This window comes from Porites lutea, chromosome 4, assembly GCF_958299795.1.
Source record: "Porites lutea chromosome 4, jaPorLute2.1, whole genome shotgun sequence".
Taxonomy (NCBI): domain Eukaryota; kingdom Metazoa; phylum Cnidaria; class Anthozoa; order Scleractinia; family Poritidae; genus Porites; species Porites lutea.
Genome location: NC_133204.1, coordinates 16488433 through 16513602, shown reverse-complemented (window position 1 = coordinate 16513602; position 25170 = coordinate 16488433). Strand labels below are relative to the sequence as shown.

Here is a 25170-nt window from a genome sequence, read left to right as displayed (position 1 = left end):
CTGAAAAACGAGCGCAGAAATTCCTTACTGACGACGTGTACTACCCAGATCTGGGTAGTGCTTCTGATTGGTTAAATCGAATTTCGCACGCGGCACGACCAATCAGAAGCACTACCCAGGTCTGGGTAGTGACGCGTCATCAGTATGGAATTTCTGCGCTCGTTTCTCAGACGTCATTTGGCGGGGAAACCAATGGTAGCGTCGCCAAATGTCGGCTGTTTTCTCAGGCTAGTCATTCGCAAGATTAAAGCGGACTTCTTTAAGATGAAAAGCGTCAGTATTGAAGGTGTGTGAAAATATTTATGTTTTATAGCGTAAAAAACTCATTCCCTCCCAGAGAGGTACTAAATCAACTTTAAGATTATTCCTTGCATTACTGCATTGAGGTTACACAGACTTTCGACTAAAATCGCATTCAGACAAAACGTCGTATTTCTTATTATATCTTTTCAAGGCTTTTTGTTGCAAGTCTTCTTCATACGTTCGAGGTTTTTGGCTTTGTAAATTGTTTGTAAATAGCATTTCGTCACTTAGTTCCATTTGTGAAATATTCGAGGCATATCATAAGATGAGGGAAATATTTCAAATGTGAAACGTGCATACCGATAGATTGAATATTTTAAAAGATAGAGATGATAGAGAGATTGTTTCTAAGTTGTTAAGTATTTATTAACTTAAATATCTGATTAGGTTAACTCGTTGATCAACTTTAGGCTGGTCTAGCAAAACAAGAGGAGGCTGTTTTTCATACGCGAGAGTTGTGTTTTTTAATCCAATCAAATGCAGCCGTTGAAAATGTAGCTCGAATACACGAATTCCATGTTCCTTTTTGAACACAAGTCTTTCATTTTTATGACACTATTGATTTGTCAGACTTGGCATGCGAAATTGCGTATGTTTTTTCCTTAAAAACCAAATGCAAACCAGGATGACCATTTTTCTCTGGCTAAGAGTCACAGACAATACAGTGACTCGTAAAAGTAAGTATTGTCTGTGAAGTATTCTGCTTGCCTTTCTTGTTTGGATTGCGACCGAAGACCAGCCTAACTGCACTTTACAATAGACCTTTCCACTTTCGACTTGGACAACTTAGGGAAGCTCCGTCGACACCACTGGAGAGAACGTCTTAAACTTAGTAGAGAATTGCCAAGTTAAAAAGTGATTTGCTGAAAATAACGAAGATAAAGCGGCTCAAAGCGCGACATTTTACAGACGTTTAAATGGTGGAGGGCACAAACTTGCTCCCCACAATACAAACGTCTGTGAATTTTCACAACTTTGCGAAGCTATATCCTCTCTCGCTGAAGACGTATCACTTTCAAATTAGGCAGTTTTACTAATATTAAGGCGCTCTTTCCAATGGTGTCGACGGATTTTCCCTAACTGGCCGTGAAGGGTCTATCAAAATATCACTCAGGTACATCCTTCTTAACGAACTAGTAGATGATTCACTTGCGCTGCTTTTTATCTAATTGAAAAGAAATTTTGATCAGTTTCCCTCCCCTTCCTCTATCGCTTTGTTACGTTTGGAAGTTTATCGCCTGAGATTTTTTCAGGGCTTGTGACCGCATGTATAAGATATTTTTCAAGAGAGCTTTGGTAATATTTTTGTAGAAAAGCCTATTTTTGTACAGTTTTTGGGAACTTAAAATGCGTGATTTTTCTCAAGTTTAATGTATTATATTTATTTTTGCATGAGGATCAGATTTGAAATTAAAGAGTATTCTGCAAGCTGTTGATGTAAATAAACTTCAATTTATACGTACACGTTTGCTTTGTTACTTGACTTTCGTAGCATAGTTCTTGTTTGACAGACTACGAGTTGCTCCTCTTTTTCCTCAGGGGTAGTAAAGAGCCTTCTCACTCAAGAAAGGATTGGTTTGGAACACGAATATTGCGGACGTGGCGTCATGTGAAGACGCTCTATTTTCTCGCCTCTCTTCCTCCCGCTCCCCTTCACCCCTTAGTACATTCTACACAAAGATAGCCACTCGTAACGATAAGCGCTAGATCTCGACGATCATACGGACGAGTAGGGGGCTGTGACACGCGGAGGAAAGAGAGAAATTTCCTTTCGTTCGTCTCTAACCTCTAAGTATTGCAACCTCTCGTAGTCCCCCATAACATCTTCTAACCCCCTGTAATCCCTCTTAACCCCTTAACTTACAAGAAGTTACACGGGGTTACATACAGGGGGTTACATTGGGTTTCAGGGAGATACAAGGGGCTAAAGGAAGTTACAAGGAGTTACAGAAGGTTACAAGGGGTTACAGAATAGAATCCGTGCCTCTCGACCTTAGAGTTCCTGAAATTGATAGAAAGTGTTTTGTTACAGCAACCCCAAATCCCGCATCAGTAATCGAATTGTGGCCGGCCCATCCCGGCAGCAATGTTTTTACACAACTTGTCGACATGAACATCCCAGGATAGATTTTGATCATTGTAAACACAGAGCGATTTAGTAGAAGTCGCATGACAAACAGGTGCTCCATCGATTATAAACGAGGGGGAACTACCAAATGAGCTTAGTCTTGATCCAATCAACATAAACATACACTCAGTTTTGGGTGCATTAAGGGTTAGCTTACTAAGTATGCCAATTGTTAACTCTAGATAGGTCTTCATTTAGATTTCTGTCAATGTTCGAAACTGTATAAGCAGCAAAGGTTAGGTGCTTATCAGCAGCGTGCATTCGTGGTTAAGAATTCAGTGAACAATTGGGTAAATCATTTATATAAATTAAGAATAGGAGTCGACCCAGTATTATTCCCTGGGGAACAACGCAATTTGTAGGTCGACAATAGGAGAGTGAACCATTCACAAAACATCGTTGTTTTCTAAGTGAGATCTAAGGCTGACCAGCTATGTGAGATACCGTCAATACCGTATAATTTCAACTTCCATTAGAGAATATCTCTTTGGGTAGGAAAATTTAGCAAGTATTTTTTTGGGGTGGCTTGATTTAAGTAAGGATTTTTTGGGGTATTCAAAATAATCTGAAGATTCGTGGTAGTGCTAGCGTATCCTTGCTGCTTAGTTCTGCGAATAAAATACAACCAAACTTGTTTTGCAGCTGCTGGATTTTTGGTGGGATTGATTTTTGGTCCAGGGGTTTTTCTGGGTTTTGTTGGAAGCCCTGGGGATTTTTTTTCGGTGTTGTTTTCTGCCCCAATTCTATCTTCCCCCTCACTTGAATTCTGGAGTAAGCGCCCAACAGCCCCCCTCCCCCCCCCCCCCCCCCCGCCCCTCCTTCCCGCCAAGGGAGCGCTTTAAAGAGCGTCAATACTCATGCTTCCAAATACTCCGAAAATCTGTTTGGGGTTTTTATAAGAAAACGGAAAAACGAAGAGTACCATGAAAAAAAAGGTGCTGAAGAGGTTTAATCTCATTGGTAACATTACTGGATTTCGTTTACAGTCACAAAACCTGGAACACTTTGTCCCCAATATGTATTGCAGACTCTTGACGCTGTAATTTAGTGACAGGGTTAAGAAAAATTTTGTTTGCAAAGTTGACTTAAAAACATTAACGGAACATTTCTCATAGTTGAAGTGTCAATACCGGGCTTTAATATCAAAACAATGTCGAGTCCACTGAAAAAAGCAAAGAGGGGAAAAAGGCCCGATACCCTGTGCAACATGTATAATGCCTAACATTATATTATTATATTTATTTACGGGAAGGGAAGGAGTGAGTCAAGTTTTTAACGTAGTTAACGACTTAAATCATTTTACCCTGCGAGCACAAGGGTTCTCTCCTGTATGGCTTTTGCGTTGACGACGGGACGTATAAAACAAACCAACTATGTGACTGCCAACGACTTCGTCAACGCTAAAAGCCATGCAAGACTGGGAGAAACATCTGCACGCAGGGTAAACTGATTTAGGATGGTTTTGGTCAAAACATGCACTACTACTCATGAGATTTTGATTTTAAGATATATCTACTGCCCCAAAATGATATCGAAACCTTCGGTAAACAGGCCAATACTGAAGAACTTCCCTGACAGTATTCCGACTGAAAATTGTAAGCATAAAGTTAGTTATGACTATTTATATTGAGCTATAAATTATCACCAGCCTGTCATTAATTGTTGCTGGCATCAATTGTATTTGCTTCGCAGAACATCGTTTAGCCTTAATTACATTATAATTAGTTGTACCAATGGGTCACAAGACAAGACCATCTTGATTTCAAAAACTAACTCAACCACTAAAGGTTTTTCTTCTGAACTGACAAAAGATAATTTCATCAGTCAGTCGAGACAAAATACCACAAAAGTAGTTCTGAACAAATAATTTAAAGAAATATTGGATGTAACTGTTTCAAAGAGAGTTTTTTCCTGCATGTCGGACATTTGCTTTGCATCTGAACCGCACTCCGTATGCATTTATCGCAGAAAACATGACCACATGTTGTTGACGTTAACTGCCTTTTCCTTCTCTTGATCTGAAAAAGAAAGGACAGTTTGGTTCAATCTTTTCGTGTTGAAATATCGAGAGGCAAAACGACATCCTATAATGTACCAAGAGAACATGTACTTAATCAAGAGAACATAAAAGGCCCCTTGACTTAAAATAACTAAAAACAAAATAGTCCTGTGAGGTGGTTCTAACTTTTGAGTCAGTGGACAACATCTTATGGCGTGACCATTCACATGAAACCTCTATAGCAGTACTTTCACATGCTACTATTTATTTAGTATCCAGTTCTACCTTTTGAGTCTGTGGATGTCTGAAATTCTATGGTGTGACCCGAATAAAATAAAACCTCTTTAGCAGTACTTTCAAACAGCAGTATTTGTTTTTTCAGCATTATACAAATAAAATGTGAAAATTTCGCTTAATCTTACTTTGAGCCCTTGTTCGGAGTGAAAAGATTCAGTAAAAATACACATACTTTTCATACACGCTGCCGGGCATTTATGACAAATCACAAACGAAATTACGGCGGTTGGTAGACATCTAACTGCTAACATATTACTATATAGAAACTGTCAGGATTTAATAAATAATAACGAGTTTTAAAAGCTTCACGGCAAACGGCAAACGTCAGATTTAAGTTGAGAATTTCTCAAAATAGAAAATGAGCCGATAAAAACAGCTCAAAACAATTCTTAAGGACGAAAAATTGCGTGAAACTTCTAATTTAGGCGTACAAATAATGAACAGAAAACGACAAGTAAAGAGGAAACTTGGTCATGTGGTACAAATTCGCATTTGCCGTTTGACGTGAACGTGACGCTTAACCTCTCTATTATCACTTTTAGATAGTCAGCCATAATCTTTTGATTGCCCACAGCCCACTACAAAGAAAAATTCTGAAATCGTCCAAAAAAGAAAAAGGTAAAAAGCTGTTATGGGGGAGGTGACAGGGGTGTGATGCAGAACTGACCAATTCCAAAATGAAAAGGATGTCCCGATACGTGTGGACAGGGCCTTAGGTTACGTTCACACGGCAAAAAATTTGACCGGACACTTCATTCACACGGGCAGTTCAATATTTATTTTGCTCGTGTTCACGCGGATCTTTAAACGGCTAAAGGTCTAAATTTCGTACGGTTAAGGCGGTTCTGTGTCACGGGCGGAAAAACTGAACTCAAGAGTTTTCATCCAGTAGAAAACTTGTCCGGCGCCGTGTACAATGAACGAAGTCTTAACGAATAAAACAAACGATCACGCTTTTTAGTAAATTTCTTTGCCGTCCCACCACAACTACGAAGAGAAAAGACCAAATTTTAAGTTTAATTGAGAACTAGGAGGGCAAGACCATCTTGCCACAAATCGGGTTGTTGCAAGGTGCGAAAAGTTGTTGCAGAAAGTAGAGACTAGTTTTACTTTTTACAGCAAAATCTGTAGATGTTGCACGTATTACCGGCCCAAGACAAACTTGTTTTGCAACAAGTTACATAACTCCCGCGTATGGCGCGACTCCCGCTTAATTTTATCCAATCAGAAGTCAGTATTCACACAACTTGCAACAAGTTGATTTGTTGCGAGAGAGGTTTGAATGTAAGAGGCAAAACGTGCAACATTGCTTTTAAGTCGTTTGGCAGAAATTTTGCAAAACAAGCTGCACATTTTCGTAGTTCGTTTTACTCTTGCTAAGAAGCTTCCTAAAATACTCACAGTGGATTCATCATCCATACAAATAGGACACGTTATATTTCTCTTTGCCGCTGTATCTGGTTCTGCACCTTCACCACTTGAAGTATCTAAACTTGACATTTGTTTTCTTCTAATATCAGCGTCAGTGACCTCTAGTATTTCATCATCGGGACTTGAAACAGGAAAGGATCTTTCTAGCATACTAGGCAACGATGCAAACCGGCAAGACGGCCGCTGACTAACTGGATCCCCACGGTATATTCTATTTACACACTGCGAGAAAAAGGTTACAATTCATGACTTTAAAAACATAGCTTTAAATGCAAGCATTTGACAATTTTGAGAGAAACACTTTAAGTCATCATCTTGATAAAATACGAAGGCCCCCTTTGTATGGAGAAAACCTGTCCTGGGCAGAAGAGTCGCCATCCCAGCAGAGTCAACTTTAGCGAGCATTTTGTATATAAAAAAACCCAAAGCAAACAGTGCTCACGCATGCTCTGGGTGCTTTCCATTTGTCAGAACTGACCGGCCAGCCTATTCCCATTGTAATGAGAATTTCACTTTTAATCAAAGCTAACCATCCAGATCAGTCAAATCCTAAATATTATGCACAGAGGAGATGGTTTTTCAGCAAAACCTCTTGGAAAAAACATATTTCACTGCCAAAATGCCTGGTCTGGCATTGGTCTGGCCGGCCAGTACAGACTTTTGGAAAGCGCCCTCTGATTGTCTCACCCTGAACAATTTGACTAGGATGGCCGAACCAAACTGTTTATAAATAAAGAAACAAAAAGTTGGTTCGCTAGGAGGGTGTCCCTACCATCACAACAGGATGAACCGGCTAGGCATGTCACCATCCTAGTCAAGCCAACTTTGTTTCTCATGTAAATAGTTCGCCATGTTTTGTGAGGAAATGGATGAAAATTGGCTCATTCAGGGAATACAGAATTGCGGTCTTTTCGCCCAAAAGTCGATTTCATCCGATGACATACAACACTCTACAACATGGTGAACCTACTTCTCTGAGATGTTATTTTAGTTAACCTTGGATTCTGCATGTGCAGTCACTGTCTTTCTATGCTTATTCCTTTTTTCAGGCTTAGAGAACCACAAATACGCTTCGGGCAAATCGACTTCGGCTGGGTGAACTACCATCCGGTGAATCAACCTTTGGACAAAATGACCTGCTACCTGGCCCGGGTAGGCAGATGACCCTTCTACCAGGAACAACTTTTCTTCATATTTAATGGGGCCGATTAAATCTTGAAGCAACAGGTTTGGGGTATCTTTCCTGTCTGGCATGGAAGAAATGCTGGACAAAGATAAGTAAAATCTACAGAAAGATTAAAGTTGAATGGAACAGGTGCATTGAAGCCTTTTCGCCGGCCTGGCACAGTTGGTGAGTTAACTGCGATAAACAACATTGAAGATGGGCCAGAAGTAAAAAAACAGCCTAAATTGGTAAAAGTGTCCCAACTATTTTTGTCCAAGATGGTGATCTTTAGCAATACAATCATTGAAATTTATTGGAATTTTGACCAGCGGTTTGTAACAAAAATACTGTAAACAAAAAATTGCCATAAAACAGTATGTTTAAAAAAGTCATACAGTACCACTATGACAGGGTTGGAGTCAACTGAAGAATCAGACGGAGTTTCTCTTGTTAAATCCACCACATTGCTGTCATGAAAGCTGGCATCATTGGTAAGATCAACCACTACTGACCCACCTAAAATACCATGACAGATGCAAAAGCCAAATTGACACAATATTATGTTTGAATTATTAAACTAACTTACTCACTTTGTAAACAGATAAAAATGATATTGTTCAAGTGTGGACAGCTGTTACAACATATATTTGTCTACATGTATTTCCAAACTTGTAACAGGAGGCAGCGTGGCTGAGCGGTTTAAGTGCTTGACTTGCAATTAGGAAGCGGGGGCCCTCAAGGCTACTGCTTGCTGGAAGTCATGAGTACAAATCCTCGGGCACCACGCTTGCAAATAGTCAACAGGTTTGCCTCAGGCTAGTTCGGATTCTTAACCCTGTTAAGTTTGATTTAAATTATTTGTTTCAGGCATTTGCTTGGCTCCACCAGCATTAGTGCTATAAATAATGCCGAGGGTAAATAAGTCCACAAGAGAGACATTAGTTGTTATACCATCCATTATTAATAATTTTTGTTCCTATTAAAAGTGGACCTATCTCACATACAAGAAGAACAAAAGGGCAAAGAAAATTACGTGCATGTATCGATGCCTAAAAGGGGTCTACTGGCCATAAAAACTTTGCTATTACCTTGTCTTATAGTCGGAAGTCTTTCTAAATCTATAACTTCGGGTCTTCCAACTTGCACATCACCAACAATCATGACGTCATCTAGGGAGTGACTTGTTGTTGGTCCAGGTGATTCTATAGTAATTGGTTCATTGTCTGTTCCATTTCTTACAGAACTCTGCTGTTCAATGTTATTATCATTTTTTCCTCTTTTATTTTCTTGAGAGTCTGGCGTTGTGGGAGGGTTTACAGTAGCTGCTGATTCACTTGTTGTGCTTCCTTGAGGACTCTCTTCATTGACATCATCCACCCTACTTCTTTTGTTTACAGGCACAAGACAATCTGTTTCCTCCTTATGAAAGAGAAAAAACAATGGCATCATAAAAGAAAGACATCAAGAAAGAGGACTGTTTTGGACCAGCTTAAAGAATACATTTCTGCAGAGAGGGGATTTGTGCAAATGGGTTTTAGGCTTTTTAAGCTCAATGCTGAGTGCAACCCCCACCTAATTTCACAACTCCATAAGAGATGCATGGTTAATTAAGGCTAGGAAAGAAAGGAAATTGAGAATCAACCAAGGATAAAAAGTTTTCACCTGACGTTTTCACTTTTGACCTGTAACATACATGTAGACACAGAAGATTGTTACTGCCCCATAGTTATATGGGATCTCTTGTCTCACTAGAGTTGAAATTGGTCTAGCCAGTCAGCAGTCGGTCATAACATCAGGGGCAAAGGATAAAGGAAAATTAGATTTTCAGTGGGAGTCAAACCTATGGCCAGACCTCAAACACCAGTAAAGTGGCCTAGCCACTGAGCTACAGAGAGCCCTACTCATTATGTTTCTGATTTTTTAAAGTAACATTAATTTGAGTAACATGTGTACCACAGGACAAAGGCAAAATCAGAATGACAACACACACCCCCAACACACAACAGGGCTTTCATAAAGGACATGGCCCATAAATGTCCCCCAGCTATTGCAAACATAACCACAGGCTACTTTTGAAGGAAACAGAAGGAAAATAGAGCAAAAAACACCTGAGAACTGTCCAATTTTCTATCCACTAATCAGGGCCTCTGATATTACGCGATGGTGCGATTTCGCACAATTGAACTCAAATTGCATCTGATCACACAAATATGAGGAAAATACCATAATTCATAAAAAAAATGCTAAATTCAAGTAAAGTAAACTGCCTCAAAGAATTTTAACTTAAATCAAACATTTCCCAATCTTAATTTAAGGTGATTTACCACTAAATAAAGCCTTGCAAGACATCTGAAACCTTTGATCGCAGTATCTGGGCGGCCATTTTGATTTCAGAGACAAGCAGTGTGGTCAGCGGTGTAACGGCATAATGTAATATCGAACAAGTGTCCTTTTTCTTTCTTTCAATTTGTTTTCTTTTCCAGGCCAAAATAATTGGACAAATTTAACTATTTTGTTTTAAAATGGATGTTTTATTATTAGTTTATATTCAAATTGCCTGTTACACAACATTAAATGATTTTTCAAACCTGGTAAAACAATGTTAATTAGCTCTGAAAAAATCGCATAATTTAACGCATAATAATCTTATCGCACAATCAACCCTAAAAATATCGCACAATTTCTCATTTTTTATCGCACCCTATCAGAGGCCCTGACTAATTGTGTTTAGTATTTACACACTTAGTGATCTTGGTGATTTAAGCAATCTGATTGGTTCGCTATCTCGGACTATTCAACAATATTCACCTCCTAGCGAGAGGATAACGTGTGAGCTCGGTGTTTTTCCCACTTTTTTTAGAGAACGATCTTTTAAAAGTCGAGAAAATCCTAGGGCTGACTTTTTTAAGGCAAGAAAAGACTTGGAAGGATTCAATACAGCGTTTTTCAATTTACTGTAGCTGAGTTTTGTGCTCAATGGATTGTTTACAACTCCCTTGTATTCGCGTAGAAGAAGCCATTTCGTGAACTCAGCGTTTTTTGTAACAAGAAAATTTTTCGCTCAAAAATCGAAGTTTATTTATGACAAACAAATTTAAAAGGAAATGTTTGCAGAAATACTACATTTCAAGTAAACAGGAAAAAGAATGGTACAGGAAGACAATGTCTTACCTCGAGCAACAGAGCTGCCATTTTTGTCAGCACTTCATGCGAAGAACGACACAACAAACCCTATTGGCTATAAACTTGGCGAGTCCAGAGAAAACAACAATGCTCTACTTTTCTTCTCAGGTAAGGAAACAGTTCAAACTTTTGGCAAATCCATTTAAGCCATTACGCTGTTGTTTGTGAAATGATAAACTTGTGAATTGCCATGTTTGAAAATTCTCCAAAGATCTATTTTTAAACGTACATATGATTTGATCTGTCAATCAAATCGTACTTTTTAATGGTTTCCTCTCTGATTTTGTTGAGATCACTTTGTGTGTATATACTAAAACAATTATTCTTTTCAATCTCGGTGAATAGTGGCTTTGGGAATATTTACCTCGCCACTTTCGCGGCTCGGTAAATATTTAGCCACTATTCACCTCGATGTCAAAAAATAATTGTTAAATATCAGGTAACTGGGAAACTGAGTTACATCTCACACAAAGAAAGAGGTAAAAAAAAGTTGTTACCTGAATTGGAGAAATTTCATCTGGAGGACTACATGTACTTTGCAAAAGAGAATTTTGATCCTCACAAGAGGTAGACGAAGTTGACGGCTGGTCCAAGGAAGCAGGTACATTTGCTGGAGCTCTCTTCTTTCGTTTAAGCCCCTAAAAGATTGAAGAAAAACATTGTAGGATCCTCGACTGATTCTATGTGGTTTAATCACAGAATTTGGACTTCCATACTTTTCCTAAAATTATACTGTCAAACCTCCACATGTGGCAACTTCTCTTTTTCTGTTGCTCTGGAACTTTGGAATAACTTACCCAAGGATATTAAATCTGCAAACTCAATTGATGATTTTAAACGCAAACTTAAAACAGTCTCCACATCTTAGATTTCCAGAGAGCTGAGACATCCCTTTGGACTGAGAGTGGTTAAAACTCATTTAACATTATTTTTCCTTAAAATTTATTTTTTCTTGAATTACGTATGTTGACACCATTTGACTCCTCCTATTATCCTTGTCTCTTTTTAAACTCTTTCTGCATTAAACATGACTATGTCTTTACTGCATAAAGGGTATGTTGCATTGAACTATTTGACTTCCCATGTTATCATCATCTCTCAACGCTACTGTATCTCAACAAAGGATAAGAGATTGAGAGAACACTAATCGAGATAAAACTGAGAAAATTCGACCATGACTTTAATGATACGGTGTATTTTATTCAGTTATGTGCCACTGTTGAGTCAGTGTTGCATCTTTTAATCAATATTTTTCAACAGCTGTTTTAAAATGACAAACTGAATGGTGATAGATTTATCCTCATAATTATCAAACTGATAGCATGATACCACATTTATCACATTGTTTCACTTCAAAAGAAAAAATGAATGTATAAAGAAGTTGAGGAATACCCCAAATTATCTCCTAGGTTTCAACATATTATGTGAATTACCTGTTCTAACAACTTCTACAGTATGTAAACTTGCGTAATACACGCCTGCATTTAATAACTTCAAAATTTGAAAGGTAACTCGAAACCAAAAAGGGAGATATTGACATTTTTCTAATAAACACACAAAAGAAAATAATAGCTAGGCTCTCAACTTAACTGCAGTCTTATTCAACGCAAAAAATACCCTGCCTGAAGCAAACACAATTACAGTTTACACGGAACGACAAACGTACCCGAGTAACAGGGCGATTCATGACTTTCCTGAAGACGCAATTCTCTCCGTGGCTTCTCCAAATTGTACCAGATATAGAGAACAAATAATTAAAGCGAAAAATAGTTAAGTCACATCAGTGTTCACTTCGTAAAAAGAAGGGACACTTGATAAACTTCTCGCAACACTTTTACCGCCATTGTTGTTGTCATTTTGAGTCAGCGTTTTCCTTCTTCATCAAACATGCGCCAAGGATTAAGGCTGACTTCCGGTCGAATTCTACTTCCGCTTGGTGATTCCAGAAATGCTTTGCCATTGAATAGTACTTCCGGTGGCAACATTTCCGCATGCGAGCGTCTTCACTTCCCCTTTCACTCGAAGATGACAAATGAAACAATCATGAGAATTTTAAACTGACCTAAGCTGCCGTCGATTAGAGTACATTAGACCCCGCAATGAGGTATTTCGAGCTCCACTCAAAACTTCCGATAAAAAGGAGCTTGCCCCCTTGAGTTACGATTCAAATCCCGACTTTCCTCAGAGACCCTTTTTTCATTTTTACGTAAATACTTTATTTTATTACCAATTTTTGGTATGACTTTGAAACGCAGCGATATACTTACATAACGAGTTGCGTTTGTTATTTACGTGGGGGAATTGGGGTTGGGTACTCCGTTTTCTCCTAATATGTATTGCGGAGATACAGTATATAGTGTCGATTTTGCTCATTTGGGTGCTTGGCCCTAAAATAGGTTAGCCTTCTTAATAGCTTGGCATTGGGCTCATTCGATGGAGTTTTTCTTAAACTATACTAGCTCAATAACCGGATATAAAAACTTTATACAATGTCTAGAAAAGAAATAAAAATGACTGGTACAATAGGGATTCATTTTTCGAATTCAGGCTTAAAAAAGTTCCCTAAAACTTTTCGTGCTATTTTCCTTAAACAGGCTATTTCAGAACCCTTGTAGGAAACACTTACCTTTATATCACCTACATCTGTTTAAGAAATACCGTATATAAAGCTCTCTATTAGTTCTGTAAAGAGGAGCTTAGTGATATACATATTAGCATGACCAGAGTGAGAGAAAAATAAAGAGAGATCGAGTGAAGACAAAGAGAGGTATACTCCACAGGCGTGTCTGACCAATTATTATTTAAAAAAAAGGAAAGACAACGAAAAGAAAACGTTTTTGTCAGTGACATAAAAATATATACCGGTATCTACACAAGAAATTGACTAGTATCCATTTTATACACATGTTGTAGTTAATTTTTTATCCCAGGTAACTCTTGTTTTTCTTTTGTTTTTGGGTATGGTAATGTCTGCTAATGAAGTTGACACAAAGGAAAAATAGATATTACCTATAAAATTAACTACAACATATACACTGTCTACAGTGGTCTACGAGATGATTATATTTTACAGTGTTATATAATTTAATGAACACACTCATGGGGAATATTTCCTGTACATGTACGTTTTATACAAGCACACAATTATGCCCTTATTAATAAATATGCATAGTCTTTTCTATTTCTATCGATATTTAATATGAAATTGTTTATCTTGACTGATCTGCTGTAGAGTTTAAAAAAAAGCATATTTTCTATCAAATTCACTCTTTTGCAATAAAATCAATGTAAAGGCTGTTCTCCAGTCACAGCCTACTACTTATAACAATATTGAAAAGGGTATGTGATGCAGTCAGCTGTCTCTAAGATGGACACCTTTAGGACCAGCCACCATGTGTCCATCTTAGAGAGATGTCTGTCCCAAAGAGAGTCAACTAAAAGGAGTTGCAAAAGGTAGGGACCAGCTCTAGGTGTTCATTTCAGTGAGGTGTGCATTAAGAGAGACTTGACTATTACTGCATTTCATAATTTAGCATTTGTTATCTGAAAGACACTCGTTTTTGACGTGTCCTTTTAGTTGCACTCTTTTCTTGAGTTTTTTGTGTGTTATAATTAATGTATTGTTCTTGCTGTCGATGAATGTCCAGATCAGAAAGTTGCTGTTGGTGAATTTGTTTCTGATGCACCAGGCGACGTTTAAGTTCCTTAATTTTTGCATCTTTTGTTGTAAGTATATCATCCTGCTTGGAACAAAGCTCTTCCATTGCTAAAAGCAAAACAAAAAAGATGTTTTATATGATTAACCCCTCTCACAAAACAAAACAAGCAACATCAACGAAAAAAAATCAAAATCAAACCACTTTCATACAGATTCCAAAGGGTGACCACTTAATGGAGGTTTAAGTGATAGTTCAATTCTACGATAATTATTTCAGGACTGCATGGCCCCACTGAAAACCGCTAAGGCAGGTGGACTCCCTGGATAAATATTGTTGTTATTATTAATATCAGCATTAAACACAGCTTCTGGATGGCTTGCTGGAGTCTTCCTTAAACATCAAGTCACTACCTGTGACCTTAGGTGTCTACGACTTTGTGAAGGATTCTAGCTGTACCCAGTAAGCACGCTCTCTGCAATGATTCCAAACGACATGTGACACCAGTCTCTGCTAGCCACTTTTTTAGATCTTTCGAGACAGTTGAATGCACCAATAATGATTGGCACCACAGTTACCCTGCGCAATTTCCAGATCCATTTCAACTTCCGCTTCAGGTCTTGGTAGTTCTTAATTTTGTCTTTCTCTTTGTCTTTCACTTGAATGTCAAAATGACAGGCAACATCAATTATCAAGCACATGCATTCTATTTTATCCAATACCACAATGTTAGGCTTGTTGTGTTCACTCTTGTTGTCGGTCTGTATTTGAAGTTCCACCGCAGCTTGTTGTTAGTGGATTGATACACTGCTTGTGGCTCATGATTCTTTCATTCTTGCCATAACCCAACTTTCCACAAAGGTCCCAATGAATCATCTGCTCCACCTTGTCGTGCCTCCAAGATCAATATAAATTGCTTTTGAGCAAGTTTCCTGCATTCCGATACAATATGGCTAACTGTCTCATCGCCTTCTACATTCTACTGATCTTTGCAGACACATTTTGCTTTTTGATTATCCTCGACTTGATACTACTAGTTATCATTACTATTATTATTGTTGTTGTTTTTTTTTTTCATCATCATCATTACTTTGATTACTGGCTGCTTAGCAGAGGGTGGCTTCGTAGTAGGTGGCTGCTTGATGGAAGTTCAACTGTAGCTCAGTCCTTTCCAAAGGTGTCTACATTATAGAGGTAGCTAGGGTTGTGTGAGGTATGGTATCTTTGGTGCCAAGAAGACTACATCTGTAGTGAGGGCACTTGTTTATTGTCTTCAAAAAATGGGAGATTCCACTAAAAGAAATCCCAATACGTAGGAAAAAACGTTTTCGTGAAAACTAGCATAACTACACAGTTATGTTTCTCTGCTACGAACACGTCATTAAATTAATATGCCTAAATCAAGCACAGGTAAACTATTATACAAGCATACAACACAAACCAACCTTGATATTTTGTTTGGATCTCCTTTTTCTCTTGGTTTTCTTCTAGTGCTTTACTTTTGACTTGGCCATACCTAGTGTAATGATGGGAAAACAAATTAAAAAGTCAACAAAAAGAAGAAAAAATTGAGACCAGGTTAATAAATGGGGAAAATTTAAAATTTGGGCTTGAATCCATCACACTGTGAGTTGGGTGTGGTGGGGGGGGGGGGCGATGTGCAGCACTCTAACCAGCTACAAGTAAAATATAAAGCCACAGGAGGTTGGTAACTATCACACTCTGTAAGTGCGGATTCATGATAAAATTACCTGTTAAATAAGTAAAATACCGGTACCTTCATTTATTTATTTAACAAATATATTTTGGTTCAATTTTATCCTTGGTTTAAATCTATTTTCCTTTGTTTTAAACTCATTATCATACATTAATACCATACCCCAAAACAAAGGAATTAATAAAATTTGAACAAAAGTTAATATTGAATCACAACAAATATATCAATTATTTTAGTATCCTCCACGAAATGAAATTTTAGCTGTTCCGTGACTAAAATGCATTTCAGTCTGCATCATTTCAGGATTCATGAGCACTATAAGCCAGAATGAAGAATCACTGACAGGAGTTTTGGTTTGAAGACCCTCACAACCTCTCTTGATAATTCCAGGATTTGTGTTATATACCATTTAATTTTATTTCTATCTGGAATAAAGGTAGGGATCTTTAGTCTTGCAAATTGCAGTTTGTTTACCTTCTTCTCAAAAACAACAAACAACAAACACGTTTAAAGGGACAGTGTCCCGATTATGCGCACGCGCGAGTGTCCTCTGTTTTTTCTTCAAAAGACAATAGAACTGTCAAATTGACTTGACAAGATTTCCTTCCGGACCGCACCGCCGACAGAGATTTGTTGTTTATATTCTCAAGTAATATTTTAGACTTTCGAAGAAGTCTTTCGTCTTATATAAAAATTTGGCTCGCGGTTCGAAGACTCATCGCGATTTTATCGCTAGCTGGGCCGCCTCGCGACCCGAAAATCTCGTTCCACTCGCTATAAAAACATATTTTCTAATCTGAAACTCGTGTCAGAGGTCAATCGCTCCAAGTCCAGTAATATCTGCCTCATTTGCTCGCGTTGTAGCCTCAAACGTTTGAGAGACAAATAAAAATGCAATCTCAACGCTATGAATCATCACAAAGGTTAGTCAAGAATGATATTATGATTCATGTTACTAGTTTTTCAAAATGTGTAGCGCCTGTTTGTTCGATTTTGTCGGCCGTAGGGAGATTCATTGAAAAGTTTACTAACGCGTCGTTGCAAAACGACGGTCTGCATCATGAAGCTCCCCTCCACAAGATCTCCTCAGTCACATCAATGTCTCAACGGTTTCTTTGTTACAGTCTTTATTGTTGCTGTTTCATTTCTGCGTATTCCTTTCACAATTATCTGAGCTTGTATGGAAGCTAGCAGAAGAAATAAGCCTTCAATCTGCATCAAAGTGCTTCAAATCTTTTGGTCCTCCGGCCAACGGCAATAAAAGTAACGACAAAACATCCAGATTTTGCCCAAATAGAAACTTAACAGGAACAATATATCATTGATCTATAATCCTGAGAAGTTTTAGTGTCGTATTGAACCCGGCCAAGCGCGATGCAAACGGATTTTTCAAGATTCTCTTACTCTCCTCGCATCTTTTGATTTCGCGACATCCTGTCCAAAAATCAAAGTTTGGTGCATGCGCAGTAATAGGATACTGTTCCTTTAATATACCATTTAATTATCCAAATACCATCCATTAATAACCTTGTTTGAAAGACTGTTGGAATTTTTAAAAAAGTAACGATACTTACGCATTCTCAAATGTTACTTTTTCTCTTTGAATTTGCTTGTTTAAAATATCTATTTCTCCCAATGCAAACTGTAACTTCTCACTCTCACTAGCAAGTTTGGCTTTTGTTCTTATATGTTCAAGTTTTTCTTCCTAGAGAATTAAAAGATTTTGTCACACAAAATAACCTGATCAAAATTTAGTGCAAGTTTATATAATACATGTACACCATCAGCATCACTGATCAGGACAAGTGTTTGTATTATAAAATTAACTGGGTTCATCGTATGAAGTTTAGACCATCTTTGGGACCTACGGAACTGTTTGAAAGAGGGAGGTGTCCATTGATTGCATCCAGATGATAAAGTTAGTCATTTACAAAACCTAGATTTAAGCAGTTCAGAATTATTGGTACAGGTTGAAGATTTGGTACCATCTACATTTTGTCATCTCTTCCCCTCTGCAAAATTGTCGCACCTGCAAAATTGCTTTAATTGCTGTCTCAAAAACTCAACTAAACTCTAAACATTCTACCTTCTTCTCTTTAGTGGATTCACTCTCCCAAAAATTCTTCATTACAAAATTCTTTCTCCTCCTGCAGATAGCTACATCTTTCATCAACTTAATCTATTATTTCTAAGAAAGAAAACTATTTACCATACCTCCAACTCCCTTGCTAGTTTTTCATACTCTTCACGTGACACACGGTTATCACTTCTTGACATCTAAGACAAATTTAAAATGTTCCCATAAGGTTAATGGCTCAGTCAATATTATTTCCAACCATGCCCTTTCTCACCCCAGGGGCATTTGTTGGGCATTTTTCTGGCATTTGTCATATTGTCAGTCCCGGCAGTAGGGAATTGGTGGGACATTTGTCAATTTTTCTATAACACATTAACATCGTTACTTTTTCAATATTTCACTTAAAAATATGCGTATTTAGATATCTATAGATATTTCTATAAAGAATATTTTTATTACATATGCTTAGAAAGATATGTGTGGTTTTCGCTCCATCACCACCCTACCCCATAGTATTTTTTTGCATCCATCTAAGAAGATGCTTCTCGCCATTGTGACCAGTTCGCACAAAACTACATAGACGAAAAACAATCAATGCTTTATTTGAAGGGTTTAAAGGAAAAGTCACTTTCTTTGTCAGCGAAAGCTGAGGTAGAAAGGCCTAGAAAAGTATTGTATGATCCTAGTGTATTGCACCATCAATGCAATAATATGTTTGACAAAACGGTTCCATTGTGATATGAAATTTATCTTGAAATACCCATGTTAAGCTCGTCGGTTGTCTGTTTATCATTCATTTTGATCTATTACTGAACAGACTCAACCCAACATGGAATCTACTGTCTTGTTTTATACAATGAACAGTACTTGCCGGCTACAGCTTGACTATTTGAGGATTTTAGTTCAACCACCTTTTTGGGTATATTTATTTAAGTCACAAATGCTACTTTTCTTCTTTATATTTCTAATAAACAGTTTCTCTCGTAGGACCACCTCCCTTAAACGGCCGCCAATCCAAAACACCAAAATTTTTTAATGCCTTACAGTAATGTTGGAACCTCTAGTAGACGAACACCTCCTGTAAGTGACCATGACCACTTTTTGGACCTGACAGTTAATGATTTTCCATTCTCTGATCTGTATGGTTGCTGTATGCACTATGCTACTTAAATTAGAATTATATAGAACTTAAGTGACAACATTGAACTACACATGTCGTAACTTAGACATTGCATGCAATAAATGATGATGATGTGAAAGGTTTGAACCCAGGAGTCATTTCAAAAGTAGGTTGAGTTTGATCGTGCAGGTGAACGTAGTCCTGAATAGGACTGTTGTTGATGACAGTGACTGACATTTCGATAAGCTGTGCAGTAGTCATCTTCAGAGTCAAAGTGAGTTGTATCACCTCAGTTAATGGTATTATACTGTGGTTATTGATCTGATTGGTCAATTATGTCGTGATGTTATTGGTCGTCTGTCATTTAAGCCTTCATGTTATTGGCTATGAAGACTTGTAATCAGTAATTGGTGCGTCTCAATCCGTCTATTCTCACAGTTAAACAGTCGTCTGTTGTTAGTCAAATTGTCAGTTCTCCAGTCATTCTCTCGTAATTAGTTTTTTTTGATGATGATGATGATACCTTTATTTAAGTGTCAAACTGTAATAGCAGTGTAGAACCACTGAGTGGGGACACTAAAATAAGTTGAAAAGAATAAATAAATTAATTAAATTAATTATAAGAAATTAGGAATAACTATATACAGTATGTGCAAATAAGAATTCGGGAGAACAACACTGTATATACAAATTATATGTTAAAAAAATGTAGCTATAATCATATTAAATTAGGAATGGCAAAGAGAGCAGTTTGAGCAGTTATTGTCTCTAATCATAACAGCATACTAAGATCCACTGTTCTGATGTGACATTTGAAAGATGACAATGTGGAAGCTTCTTTGACTTTACTAGGAACAAAGCTCCATACCTTTGGCCCATATACCTAAGCGAGTGCTTTCCAAAGGAGACCGTGTTAAATTGTGGTATAGTGAAGTCATGATTGCACAATTTATACTTAATATTGCAGGCTGTTCAAATAGAGTGCTTATGTATGTAGGGCACATGTTGTGTTTAATTTTATACATGAGAATAGCTATGTCCTGTAGTCGCAGGTTTTGTAGAGTAGATAGCCCAGCCATAGATATTAATTAACCATAGGATGGAATGTTTATCACAATATATAGCCCTAACGTGCTCTTTCTTGGAAACGCCCTAATCGTCTAGGGTCACTAGCATGGCTAAAATGCTATGAGATGACAGTATGTTAAATACGGGAGAACAGCTGCCTTATATAACTGTAACTTAGTTTGAGTGGGTATAAGGTTCCTAAGCCTCTTGAGAACACCTACCCACTGGCTGCTCTTCTTAGAGATACTATTTATATGTTCATCAAAACGCAAATTGTTTTTATCAATACAGACACCTAATAGTTTGAGACATTCAGTGGATCTGACTTCATGATTATTAATCAGAATACTGTGCATAAACTCCTTTCTGCTACCAAGTACCATAATTTGTCTGGTACTTGTCCAAGTTTCCTTTTAGAAAATTAGCTCTGTACCGTGAAGATGCTAACTCAGCACAAACAGCGAGATCATCATGCACATCAGCGAGGGTGCTGCCATTAGCATAAAACTGGTGGTCATTGGCATACATATTCATGTTTGCATCAACACTTTAAGTCCAATCATTTAGGAAGATGTTCCAAATGATAGGTCCAAAATGTAGAGCCCTGTGGGCATCCCCTGGTCACCATCTGCCACTCACTCACTACAGATCCTAGCTCGACCATGTTATAACAGTCTGTGAAGTACGAGCCCACCATTTGCAGACTGTTTCCTCGACACCATAAGCTCTAAGTTTGGCAAGTGTAAGTGGATGGTACAGTGATCAAAAGCTTTGCTCATGTCAGCGAAGAGAATACCCACAACTTTATGCTCATCCAGAGCTAATTTCCAATTCTCAGTCAAAGACAAGAGAGCTGTCTCACAGCTATTGTTTTTCCTGTAGGCTGTTAGTTTGTCGCACAACTTGTTATTTCAAAACCATAACTGAGTTGCTTGCCCAATGCTGAGTAATTGTTCAAAGAGTTTGCTTACAGTAACTTGTACAATTATAGGTCTGTAGTTTCTCTTTTCATGAGGATCATCCTTCTTAAAAACATTCACCCTTTTTCCATCAGATGGGCCATTCTCCAAGATTTATACATAAATTAAATAATGACGTTAAGAGATTTGCCAGCTCTGTAGCTCCAAGCTTGAGTGCCATGGGAGGGATGCAGTCCCAGCCTGTACTCTTCCTCACATTGAGATATTGTAGCACCTTTTCAACTTCAAAACTCTGAAGATTCTGAAACTGGAAGCCTTAATATTCTGTCATATTCTACATAATACTCAACCACACTGGTATCTCCAATCCCATCAGCCACAGTAGTAAAATATTCACACAAGTGATTAGAAACCGCATACTGATCTCTACAGATGGTCCCATTGATACTTAGGCTGAGCTCATTTGTGTTAGCCTTGTGCTTATCAGACAAAAAAGGCATGAATGTCTTATGGAAATCACTTGGCTTGCACCTAAGCTTAGTGGCTTGCTCTTTTCAATATGTCCTTACTGCCTTTCTCTGGAGTTGGGTGGCTTCGTTTCTGACTATCTGCCTACCTTCCCAGTTCTCACTGGTTTGTTCCTTGAGATACTTTCTTGCCGCCCTCCTCTTAGCTCTTATGGCACCTTTCCATTCTCTAGTCATGACATCATGTATGGAACATCCTAAGCCCTAACCCGCATCTTCTTCGTGGGCATGGTGTATTGACAATACTGGACAGGAGCATTTCCATAAAATTTGCCTGGTCATCACATGAACTGAAAAAATTTTAATCACATACCACAGAGCATACATTAAATCTTCTTATTTCTCCACATCAAAATTCTTTAGAGATTTAAATCTTACAATCTTGCGTTTCTGGTGTTTTACCATCTCATTCAGGAATCCATAAGCAAGTCCGTGGTCACTGAGCGCAGGATCATGGACCCCACAGTCCTCAAATAGTTCCGGATGGTTAGTGAGAATAACATCGATCAAGCTTTTAGTGACAAGAGAGCCTCTCATTTCTTTCCAACTGGGTTTGGTTATCATACATTTAAGGCCCTGTTCCACCTTAAGATCAAGAAGAAGTTTTCCTTAAGAGCTGCTGGGTTCCATCCTGTTCAGGTTTAGGTCACCTGTAATTATAACCCTTGAATATTGAAGGCGAGCCCAGTTTGTTGGCAATATGACTTAATTCCTCCTCTAGTAGAAGTCTGTATGTACCAGTTGAGCCTCTTAGGCAATCTGTAGATAACCAGTATAATCACATTTCTTGATTTGAGGCCAAACTCTAAGGCCAAAGGCTCAATAGTTTTATAACTCCTGTTAAATGTGACTCTCCTGGAGAGTATCTTAGATGAGACAAACAGGAGAACACCACCTCCACCCTTTTTTTGATCATTTTGGTGCAAGTAGTACCCTCGTATTAGGAACTGGGAGTCTGGGTATGAGCAATCAATTTTAGTCTCACCAACAGCCATTATTTGCACCTTATTCTTGATAATAAAAGTATCTTTTCACTCATCAATTTTTTTCTGAATACTGTTTATATTTAGGTGACAATAACATGCCCTTGACATTTTTTTGCCTTGCTGCACTTAGCAGGTTGGAACCAGTAGATGTGTTAAGTGTAATTCCACTTTCTCCCTGATCAGTCACTGTGAAAATATCTATGTCAAGATCAGTATCTGAAAAACAGGCCTCGGCATTGGGCAAAACACTAAAGAGACACTTGGTACTGATCTATCCACGTTGCATTAGACGATACCCTCTCACTGTCACATAAGCACGCTTAATATGATAGTGGTACTGACACTGGTCACAACAGACTTCTCTATGGTTCTTGGCAATAGCTCTATCACATCCAGCACACTTAGGCTTACAACTCTTCTGTTTTTTATTTGGACAAATTGAGCAATTCACTCCACCATTTGCTGGACCAGGGTTACTTTCTATATCACCACATGATAACAGGCATTAAAGTTGGAAGGACACATCAGAGTTATTGTAATACCTCACTCTTGCTGACAGATAATTATCTATTGCAACATTTCGGCTTCACTTATAATACAAGATGGCACCACCTGTAGCCATGGCAAAAACCTAGGTTTTCTTCGTTGAAAGTTCTTTCTTCTAAGTTAGAATTCCAGATTAGTCCGCTTTTGCCTTTAGTCGTCTTATCATGACTGAGTCCAGGGGCAATTATTCCTAATAGCACAACAAAGAAGCAAAAAACCCACAAGCTTGACGAGAGACATCTTTTCAGCAACTATCTTCCATAAAGTAGATGTGCCTGGACCACCTGGACCTCTTCTCAGAAAAGGTCCCTGTGGTTTGATTCTTGTATACAACCACCTCCCGTAAGGAGGGGGACATCGGGGATTTGCAGTGTTGCGGTGTTGGGCATTTTTTCATGCGGTGTTGCGGTGAATAAAATCTCAGCTTGCGGTGTTGCGGTGTTCTTAAACCTCACGGTGTGCGATGTTTGCGTCTTAAAGTCTGCGGTGTTCAGTGAAACGAAGTTATCTGCGGTGTCGCAGTTTCCATTTTGAAGCTTGTCAGTTCTAAATTTAGCCTCCATCATGTTTGATTTGAAATAAAATACACTCTAAGGGTCCTCTAATACTCTCTAGTTAATATTAAATACGCTGCCCGTCACCAATCCTAAGCCTGTTTTTCATTTATACTAAGTAACTTGATAAGCAACGTGACCTTCGCGACCCGGATCACCACATGTACGTCCATCAGGCAAGATGAGCGAAAACCTTGCGACTGACGCAGCTGATCCTGTCGATCCTGAATGCGTAGTTCATTGCGTAGCTTTTTTTTACGAGGAGGGCAAAGGTGGAGAAGACTATAGGTGGAAAAACAAATTTCGATGCTCCATAAACAAGGAGGAAAAGAGACTCACGAAGTTTGTAGAATGCATTTGGTAAGTAACACACATTGTCTCTGTATCTGAACATCGTAGCTAGTCTTAACTGTATAAGGTCGTACGGAGGTCAATCTGATATCTGTCTAAACCCACTCCAAGGTCGTTCGATCTTCTGGGACCTTTAAGACGCTGTTTGGATCACTATTTGACCTATATTTGTCTACTTTCTCAAATGGGTCAAATAGGCAGAGTAACTACAGCTTTGGCCTCGTTATGTGTTGTTTCAGAGATTTTCTTAAGGTCAAAGGCAAAATCTTGAAAGCTTTATCTTCTACTGACCCTAAAATCATCAGACTGAAAATAGATATTGGGGTGACGGTGATCCAGCGACTTTTCTTGCGGTGATGCGGTGTTCGGCAAAATTTTTTGCGGTGTTGCGGTGTTCAGACCCCCCCAATGTCCCCCTCCGTAAGCAACCACTCAGCCTTTTGGGTGGTCACTTACGGGAGGTTCCACTGTAAGCTTATTAACCCTTGGCCGAGTTGTTTGAAGCTGGCTTAAGATAACCCACGGTTAGTGTGAGATTTGAATTCAGATTTGAAACCTTAAAAAGTATTTCAGCTTTAATTCTTTTTGTCTACAAGTTGATGATTGGAAGCTCTAAAAATAACAGAGAAAATTATCCAAGAAAATGCTTTTGAACACAAGAAAAGGAAATCAGGGTTAAATTTAACCCCCCGGTTAAGCGCTAAACTGGGCCCTGAAACCTCAAATTTGACCTGTACTGCCTGTAACATGTACATCACTTTGTGTACCGATATATAAAATTCACTACTCCAGCGCTTCTTCTTCAGTCAGTATGAATGGTAGAGAAGTAATGGATTTTATCTAAGGTCACAATACTGCAAAGAGATTTAACCTAATTAACCATATAAAAAGCTTAAATATGTTCACACAGTTTAGCGAGCCTCCTTAATTAGCCCAAGCTCTTTCGGAGTTTCCATTCATGATTAGTACCCATTCGAATTAGTTTTATCTACGAAAATGTCATAAATGGATTTCATGAGCACTTACCTTAGCTTTCAATCGAGCTATAACAGTGTGTTGAAAGCGTATAACGTCCTGAAGCTGTTTGTTTACAACCATGTAAGAAGGTTCTGATTCATCTGACCGAGACTCCATTTTGTAAT

The 25170-nt window shown here is 38.3% G+C and overlaps 2 protein-coding genes across 3 annotated transcripts; both read right to left on the bottom strand.

Annotated features, from left to right (window-relative positions):
* Window positions 1–3355: 3355 nt before the first annotated feature.
* Window positions 3356–12390, bottom strand: LOC140932693 (uncharacterized). The gene is made up of 6 exons (XM_073382205.1): window positions 12173–12390; window positions 11004–11144; window positions 8412–8742; window positions 7724–7839; window positions 6129–6380; window positions 3356–4449 (listed from the first exon to the last, which is right to left on the bottom strand). Exons 1-6 carry the CDS (start codon window positions 12191–12193, stop codon window positions 4300–4302), a joined length of 1011 nt encoding a protein of 336 aa, XP_073238306.1. The 5' UTR covers window positions 12194–12390; the 3' UTR covers window positions 3356–4299.
* A 946-nt stretch (window positions 12391–13336) lies between these two features.
* Window positions 13337–25170, bottom strand: LOC140934954 (spermatogenesis-associated protein 24-like). 2 transcript variants are annotated; one of them, XM_073384508.1, is made up of 5 exons: window positions 25055–25170; window positions 18094–18156; window positions 17454–17584; window positions 15608–15678; window positions 13343–14272 (listed from the first exon to the last, which is right to left on the bottom strand). In XM_073384508.1, the coding sequence occupies exons 1-5, from the start codon at window positions 25160–25162 to the stop codon at window positions 14046–14048; spliced, it is 600 nt and encodes a 199-aa protein (XP_073240609.1). In that variant the 5' UTR covers window positions 25163–25170; the 3' UTR covers window positions 13343–14045. The 2 variants fall into 2 exon arrangements, with proteins under 2 accessions (XP_073240610.1, XP_073240609.1); XM_073384509.1 differs by lacking the exon at window positions 18094–18156 and having other exon boundaries at window positions 13337–14272; window positions 25055–25162.